General features: G+C 48.8%; 1 protein-coding gene across 1 annotated transcript; it reads right to left on the reverse strand.

Annotated features, from left to right (window-relative positions):
- Positions 1–746: 746 nt before the first annotated feature.
- On the reverse strand, positions 747–4,616 carry LOC149339350 (uncharacterized). Its single transcript, XM_089548098.1, has 2 exons — positions 3,879–4,616; positions 747–1,559 (listed from the first exon to the last, which is right to left on the reverse strand). Exons 1-2 carry the CDS (start codon positions 4,048–4,050, stop codon positions 1,114–1,116), a joined length of 618 nt encoding a protein of 205 aa, XP_089404224.1. The 5' UTR covers positions 4,051–4,616; the 3' UTR covers positions 747–1,113.
- Between the last annotated feature and the right edge of the window lie 4,572 nt (positions 4,617–9,188).

Below are 9,188 nucleotides of genomic sequence, written 5' to 3' on the forward strand. Positions count from 1 at the left end.
ATCATTAACTAATCATCATTACTGTTCGTACATCTACTACTACACCATTAATTATCATTACTGAATTTTCGAGTAACCATTAATGACAGCTGCCGCGGACGCATGGACGGACGGACACGCTGGCGAGTCATGAGCCATAAAAGGCTTGCGCCTTTAAAGTAGATCGAAAGCTTCAGGCGCATTAATGCAACATCCTGAGGTACAGCCGCTCGCCCGGTCGTGCATCGTATAGGCGGCCGTTATGGACAGCGTTCAGGCATACACTTCCTACCTGCTGCGGTGATTGTGACATAATCGGCGTTTTCAATGACTACTTAAAAATGCAGTCTTTAATGAGCAACTAGAAAGCGCACTGTTTACGCCCTCAAACAGTCAGCAACGGGCGTACCGACGCAGCTGTCGCGGCGTTTCCCTGCGAGCAGTTGTCCCCGAGCAGTGGCGCCGCGGCGGGCGCACGGAGAACTAAGCCCAAGACGCCGTTTCTGTGCGACGTGGCGGGCCGCACCTCGCTTTGCGCTTTGTATCTAGCGGCCGTGGTTATGTAATGCAGCTTTCTGTGTAATAAACACTTGTGCTTTCGAATAACTGCGCCTTCCTTCCTTCGGAGCGAGAGCGCAGGCGCGCACCAAACGCTGGCAGTGCCCTCAGCTTGCTCTGGCCCGAACCCGCGATATGTGGGCGAAGTGCTACCTAATTAGCACACCGTCACTCCGGTGTTGACAATCCCCACATGGTTCAGTGCGTTCAAGGTTCGTTTTTTGCATGTTTATGGTACAAGAATAAAAGAAAAAACACTGGAATACAGAAGGAGGTCCCAAAGTCCGAGACTGTGTGGACGGGACCTCCTGTGAGAACAATTGTAAAAATGAGTATAGAGAAAGGAGATGCAAAAATTATAAAGATGTTGGCATCAGTAAAGAGCAGTGAGATACAAGAAAGAATGCAAACGCTTATTTGAATGAAAAAAGATTACACACCTAAAAGCGTACACAATTTACATATTTACCTGTTCCTTGCTTCCGCAAAAACCGAGCGAAATTCTCATCGTATAAGTTACACAGTATACACAATTAGAAGTGCGAACCATAATTCATGACAATGTACGCGCCCGATCTACTCCAGGAGGCGTTGTAATCGCCGTGACGGGCTGCTCTCGCCCGACGATGCCTCGGGGACAGGCCGGGCTGAAGAGGCCGTCCCGGTGGTGGGAGAGTCTGCCGCAGTCACTGTTTGCGACGTTGCAGTGCCCTCATCGTGCAGGTGCCGCACCAGCAGGTCTTCGGGAAAGGGGCCCCGGACAAGCGGCCGCGACGGTTCAAATGAAGGGTCCTCGCCCATGACGTTGCCGAGGAAAAGGACCGGCAAGAGGGTAATCACAGCCGCAGCGGCACCGCCCAAGAGCACAAACGGCCAGACCAGCGCCGCCGCCTTGTAGCAGACCGAAGACGAGGAGGTGGAGGGTGGCGTCAGGGTCGCCGCTGAGCCCTCATGCTTGCCGCTGCCACGAGAAGCTGCTACCGTCGAGAGCGTCGCATTGCTGGTTATCTGTGCGGCGCTGACTGTAAAAAAAAAAAGCGAGGAAAAAAAACAGTGAACGCACTGCACGTCGTATACAGGCCGCCGAGACACCAGATACGGCTAGGATGGCGACATAGAATCTATCATTCAGGAAGCAGCCACAGCTGTAGCTACCCATGCGGCAAGTATTGGCCTTGAACGCTCCCCCACAAAGCAGCATTCCTCATAATCCGGGCGCGGTGTGTCTCTACAGCGCCCATCACGATTTACCCGCATATATGCAAACACCTACCCTCCGCATTATTGGCCTACATTTACAGGACAGGGGGAAAACAGCCTTACCCTGAAGGCACTAAAACAGTCCACTTACTCAGTCATCCATCTTCATAGAAGGTCTAGACGAAACAGGCAATCTCAAGGTGCTGCATGCCTTTGTGCTTAGTCGCATTCTTTATGCTTCTCCTTACCTGAGCCTCTCCTGAGCGAATAAATATAAATGTTGTGTTATGTTGGATTTAATGGCTCATAGGCAGCAAAGGTCATCATGCGCTTTAGCTTAGGTATAGGAAAGTATATAATGTATATAAGGTTCTTCAGAATTTTATGAAATGTGAAAACTGATCTGTGGAGTAGAGGGCCTAAAACTTAATACTACATAGTGACGACAAGGGAAAGACCAAAGAGCACTAGCACGGACAGGCTCTCAAAAGTAGGAATGCACAACACTAAAGAACTTATAGATGCACATCACCACACACAGTACCTTCGTCTAGCTGTCATAGAAACAGGACGGCATAAACTGGACTCTCTCGTAATTCGCATACCCGCGCAAGCTACAGACTTAATTTCTCTCCCTTGCGCCATGCACGCCGCGCTTATTCTCAAACCCCTTCCTAAGAATGTCCACCCTGAATACCATCAATCCCGCCGAGTCGCGCGAGCCAAAGCTCTCCATAAAGAATATTACACTTCAGAGGATGCGCTGGGTGGACTCCGCGTGTGGTCCAGACCGTTCAGTCACTGTGGCTTACCATCCAGCAGCCCCCGCACTCACCCACTTGGCGAAATTTGGGAAAAAAATGAGGACTTACATGAGCAAATAAAGTAGCCATATCGGTTTCTGGAATCTCGAAAACGCGGTTATCCTCGGTGCTGTGGCTCAACAGATTTTGGCCGCTTCGCGCGCCATTCGAATGACGCGCGGCTGCGACGCACACAGTGACGCCCACCAGTACACGTCACTTAGTGGCGCACATACCAAGTGACCTTCTCTATCCCGCCCACCACACTAGAGCGAAAGCACACGTACCCCCTCAACATTGTTGCTTACTGAGTTAGCAGCCATTGTCACCAATAGCGAACCGCTATTCTCAAGGCAAAATGCAGGGCGTACTAATTTGGCAACGACCACCTTATCTGATCACGTGACTGTGACCGATGGAATGTGATGGCAGCTGGAGTGTAGCATTTCTGCAACGTTTTGAAGATCAGTATGATGAGAAGTGCGACACCATCATACTCTGGAGAAGCGAGTTGTCTCTTTTTATAGAAGCATTCTTGGCAGTACGTTCACGGCGCCGCAGGAGTTTATACCCCTGCGCGCTTTACCCCCCTGCCGCCCGAGCTGCACCAGCAAAGGCGGGGAAGAGAAAGTCGCTTTGCACATGCACCACAAAGCGGCGTGTGCTGGTGGTGCACGTCGCTGTGCGTGCGCCGCAGCATTATCTTACATATAGCTACCCCTAACGGCCAGCCGCACACTTGAAATTGTAAGCAGCTAGGTGCCTAATTCCAACCAGGAACAGTAAATGGAAAGGTAATAAAATGGTTTGACTGCGCCCCTAAAGCCATAGGTTTCCGTCTCAAAACACCTATGTTTAAGAATTATTGGCGGGTTTTCCTGATACACAAGGTATAAATGCCCACTGCGCTAAGAAAACAACCACTATCTTTGACACATATGCCCAAACAACAAGAACAATCATTTCGCACCTCACGTAACAACCGATTAAGCAGAATGACAAAAACGATAGTTTATCTATTAATGCCACTGAAGGATCCCTTAATGCGCGATGTACTGCCGACATCTCAAGCAACCCCTTTTGCGGTTGCTTTCTGTTGCTTCCAGTTACTTGTGTCACTGAAGCACAGTACAAGAACTCTGAGTCATTTCTTTGCTTCGAAATATGTGTGTGAAAAGGTGCGCGTCTACACCTAGCTATGTGCATTTGCGCAAAAACTGGCGCCAAAGGGTAACCCACCAGCTCCCGGTCTCCAAGCCACTCATACCAGCATTTTTCGCGTATTTCGCGCCCTGTGTCGTCCTATAGTTTCCAGTGAACTAGGCAGAGCAAACTCACCCACTACGGCGAACGCTGTCTGATGTCCAGGCAGCGGCGCCTCAGCAGCTGGCGCTTCGAAGGACTCCTCGAAAGAGCCGACGGCGGCGTCCCGGTGCGAGCGAAGCGACTGCGAGGACCGCACCAGCTGGGACGTGGAACTAAACGGCGCGGAAATGCCGGCGACGTTCATCTGAGCAACGTTTATAGATACTTTTCTTCTCAGAACAGCCGGTCCAGTGCTCCCACTTCGCGCTGTGATAGCTGCCTTCTTCTTCTTTTGTCACTTGAAATGATTCGAACACTTCAGACATCCAACGCCCAACATTCATCGCGCAGTCTTCACCTTAAGACAGCACTATAAAAAACTGACAAAGCACGAAGGCATCCCGCTATTGTAACTCGTAATACTCCCGACATATACTCTTTCTTTCCTTACAAAATCACGTAATTACGCAAGCACGGCTCAGAAGCCGTCTGGGTCGGTGACGTCTCAAGGGGCCCCTGACAATAATTCGACGTCTTAGAATTTTTAGCCCCGAGTCCACTGCCAAATTATCATTGAAACCACGGTGGCTGTTATGAACTAATGGGAAGCCTGTCACGCCCATTTTAGCGAGAGCGAAAGTTTCCCTCGTGGCAAGTATTCGTAAAGAATGGTGTTCAGCCCATCTGCTAGGCAATGTATTGTCGCAATGTAGTCATGCTTGAAGATGAAATGAAAACGGCGCGGCGAACGAGGACAAAAATTTGGCAAGGTTTAACTCTTCTAAACCTATGGTAGATAGGGTGTGGTTGATGCTCCTTTGCGATCACAAAAATGAACAAGGGAGGGGAAAACCTCAGGTTGCTTGAGCCAACGTTTCGACAAGGGGACTTGTCTTCGTCTGGCCCAGACGAAGACAAGTCCCCTTGTCGAAACGTTGGCTCAAGCAACCTGAGGTTTTCCCCTCCCTTGTTCATTTTTGTGATCTTATAAAACCTAGTTATAGGAGTTATTCGCATGACGTCACCAGCAAGGGGCGCTAGCGGCCGACGCGGCATTCGCCTATTGGTGGCCGCGCGCCGCCGCAGCCAGCCGCAGCATTTAATAAACTCGCTAGTGATCTGTGTTTCGCGCCACAGATAATTTCAGTCCGAGCCGTAATTAAAACCGTGTGATTGAGTGTATACTCCGTGAACGGCGGAAACAGAGCGGGCACGCTGAAAAGATTTCACTTTGTGAAACGTCGACTCGTAGGACTGCGGAGGCGCCGGGGTGCTACGCGACGTGCAGGACTGCTGCAGAGCGTTAAATTCACCGATATCGACGTCCACCTTGTGCACGGCTCAAGTTTGTCGATAGGCCAAGGAATTAAAGCATACAAATCTATGAGAGGGAATTAAAGCATACAAATGCTTGACAAGCGGGCGAGCCCAAGAGCAGTGCTGGGGGGTGCCCATGACCGAAGTGACGTCTTTGGAAAGGTGAGTAATTACGTGTATGTTCGTTTAGCTAGCTCAACTTGTCCTATCTGCTTAAAGTGAGGTGTTGCTACTGAATCTAGCGGAATCGCTGCACATCGCGCTGCTGCGAACCGGCCTAGATTCCAGGTCTATAGTCAGATACAACTTAAGTCTGCAGTGAAGCTCTGCCCATATTCAGCCTTCGCGCACAGAATTCCTCCACGACGAAAAAGTAGTCCGCTGCTTAAACACTTCTTGTTACGTAAACAAGTAGCCTATCACAAGAAAAAAAATTACGAGGAACTTTAGCGGCTAAAGTGCTGAAAGGCGAAAGCCTGAGTGCTGCATTCTGCTACGCGATTGTTCACTTCACATTTTGCTGGTGCATTAATTAACTGCCAATTAATGACGCTTAAGCTTTACCTTTAGGAGTGGAACGCGACAGCGTGTTGTAGCGCTGCCACGGAGTCCTTTGAACGCCACCACCCGTTCGGCGCGATGCCTTGCCCTTTGAACGCAACGCTTTTTAAGGAAAGTAAATGGCGCAGTAATTCTCTGTCGTCTCGGTAGACACCTGAGCCGCACTGTACAGGAAGGGAGGAAGTGGAGTGAAAGAAGAAAGAGGGGCCGTAATGAAGAAAATGAAAATTGTATTTGAGGAAAGGAAATTACGCATTAACTGTCTCGCATATCTCAGTAGCACTAGTCGAAAATTGTATTTGACGAAAGAATGTTGCGCAGTAACTATCTCACATATTTCGGTGGACACCCTTCAAAATTCGCGCGTGGTGACATCACAATTTGGACCAATCTGAAACGCGGACAAATACGCCTTGCTCGTCAGTAAATTGTTTTTTGAGGAAAGGAAATGTATCTGTGTCGCATATCTCGGTGCACACCTGAACCTCGCCGTAACGGTAAGGGAAGAAGATGGGAGTGAACGAAGACACCGTATTCACTAGACTCACCTTTGTTCATTCCAAACCATCGAGCTGGCATAGCTGCAAGCAGGAAATGTTTTAAAAAGAGTACGAAAAATGTTGGTGCCAGCGGGTGTGAAGACGTTCTTCTTCAAGTTACACACTGGGACGTTGCCGGTTAAAACATGGATGGAGGAAAAGGGATTGTTTCTACCATGGGGTACTGACTGCTTGTTGTGTCGCAAACCAGAGTCAATAGAACACGTTTTTATTGATTGCTGGGATGCGCTGCTCTTTTGGGACGTGCTCCAGCGTACAATAAAGAAAGACTTACCCCTAACGCCGTATGGGATACGATTCCTGGACATAGAGCCGGATCTTTATAAATATGATGTAATTTTCCTGCTTGGCCTGCACAGTATTTGGCGAAGCAGGATGGCTGTACGACACTGTGATGAAGATGCGCGTTCTGTCCGCGATTACTTCAAAGAAAGCATATTTAAGCTACGTGAAGTGTACAAGGAGCTATGTTTTGGAGATGAAGTTATCGAGTTGATGGGAGAGTTGTGTTCCCTGAGACAGTTTTGATTTTCTCACGCGAGTGAAACACATGTCTGTTCTTGTTGTTTGAGTGTGCAGCGCAGAACATCTGTTTATGATCTGTTGTAATCTGTCAAAACAGGCAATAAAGACAAAAAAAAAAAAGCTGGCATAGCTGAGTGGTAGCGTGCTCGACTCGCACTCCGCAGACCGGGGTTCGATTCCTAAGCTCGGCCAATTTCTTACTCGGTTTTAATTATTTATCTGGTCTGACTAGAAAGGTTAATTGGACTAATTGGTTAAGTAAGCAATTACCTAAAGTCAAACTTACTTGGATCATCACTATACGATCCCTTTAATTGGTTGCATGGTTAGTAGCCAAAGTACAATTGGCCCCGTTTGAAATTCGCGCACTGTGACGTTACGACCGTTTCGACCAAATGAAAAGCGTGACATTTCTTGTCGACAGCTCCTGCTTACAACGATGAGGCATTAAAGGCTTCCGCCTTAAAAATTATGAGCTCTAGAATTTTGATACATGGATTGTTTGATATAGTCAAACATTAAAAAGCTGATTTCGTTTACAGTTGCGATTGGCCAGCGGAGTAATACAGGACGCCGCGGACCGCGGCCCAGTGTTAGCAACTGCTGTTTTTTTAAGTTGTATCCTACTATAGTGCATTCGAAGCAGCACCACGTTGCTACAATCAAAAATGCAAAATTTTCTCGCTAGCTTTGCCGTTCGTGCTGCGAGCGCATGACAGTATTTGCTCGACCATTCTGTTGAGTAAATAAGGCAGCCATGACGGCAGCTTTGCCTTTCTGCTGAAACATTGTCTATGAAGCTTCGGCAGTTCGCGGACTACGGCCGCTGGAAATACGAGTTTCTGCTGCGCCAGTTTTGGAATTTGGGTAATTAATCATGTGGTGTTTATCCGCGATGTGTACTGCATGAGTAACGGACAGTTATCATCAACTGATATTAAAAGCTGCAAGTCGTGTACATTCTTGCGTGTAGTGTAGGGCAGCCGGCCAGTTTTGCTGCCGAGTTGCGGCAGGGAGCTCGGCTATATCAAGGCACAGAAGCATTCTGCTGCAAAATGCATGCACAATAAGCGTTCCACAAATAAATGTGAACGTTGACTCACTTAACAACGTGCAAGGATGTTACGGATCGCTCACGATTTACGCCGGGTACCTGACTGCGTGTACCCTGACACTGCGCGAGCTGCGGCTTGAAACGACCGCCAAAATGGCGCGCTTGCCGCGACGACGCTCGCGCCATCTGGTAGCGCGACCAAGCTCTGTTTGGCTGCTTCGCAAGTGTTTCTCGTTGTTCCTCGGTTTCAGCGGCTCGTTTAGTTCGCGTGCTCGGCAGTACACCTCCTAGGCGAGCTATATCGACTGGATGATCGGACGCGGCTCGACGGCGACGTCGAAGAGTTGACACTCGGTAAGACGCGCGCCTCATCGATGGCGAAACTGAACAAGAAACCGCCGACGTAGAAACTGCTGCACCCTCTCCTAGTCACGTGGTATCATAACAGCGAAGCCTGCTAGCGCGCACTGAAGCCACTAGATAAGCAAAGCTGGTCTAGAGACTTTTAGCGCGCGCAGCTCCGCCTCTTCCAGCCTGCCCTCTCCTAACCACGTGGTATCACAGCGGGGAGGAGCGCCTCTGCTTGGCGAGTCACGTGGTTTGCCTGCGCTCGGGGCCTCAAGGTCAAACGCGCATCAAGATTGACCTTGGGAGACATGTAGCAATATAGCGCTTTCGCTCTAAAAGTGCAACACAGCTGGACAGGTCCAGAGCCACTTGAGACCGGCAAGCTGAGACAGCGATCAAATTAACACACAAAAAGGTGAAATCGGTGTGGAAACTTCAACGATTTAAAGGGCCCAACTCTTGCTAGGGCTACTTGATGTTGATTCATGCCTAAAGAAGTAATGAATACGGCGTGAAGAATGAGGCCAAAGCAGAACACAAACGACACGGCCAATGTCACTCGAGACTCTCAAGTTGAGACGGCGATCACAGTAACACCAGCAGAGGGTCCCTTGCGATGGTAGATGAAACTAATTGTCTGGAGCTAATGTGCATGCTGTATCTTTCAACGGCATGTAACAGTAATCATATTTCGCAATTTCTTTTGTACCTGCAGCTAGGGGTTGGACTTACCGTTTGAAATGTAAAAATGGCACTAAAGGTAGGCCGGATTTATTTACTTAAATTGCATTTCAACACAGAAAAGTCAGTACATGGTGTTTAAGTCAGAGCAGAATGAAACCGGGGTAAGACAACAGATTTTCAGATCTAAACTTGCACTTACATTTCTGTCCAAGGTCCGGCCTTTAACTTTGAGATTTTTCCTTTTTGGCATGAGTGTATAACTTCCTTCTCCAAGGATAGCTCTTATACGGCCAT

This window comes from Amblyomma mixtum, chromosome 6 (genome assembly GCF_055824585.1).
Source record: "Amblyomma mixtum isolate Tamu chromosome 6, ASM5582458v1, whole genome shotgun sequence".
Lineage (NCBI taxonomy): Eukaryota > Metazoa > Arthropoda > Arachnida > Ixodida > Ixodidae > Amblyomma > Amblyomma mixtum.

Coding starts and splice junctions, on each gene's coding strand:
- LOC149339350 (XM_089548098.1), bottom strand. CDS start 4,050: ATGAACGTCGCCGGCATTTCCGCGCCGTTTAGTTCCACGTCCCAGCTG. Junction 1,560..3,878: donor GACAGCGTTCGCCGTAGTGG/GTGAGTTTGCTC, acceptor TTTTTTTTACAG/TCAGCGCCGCACAGATAACC.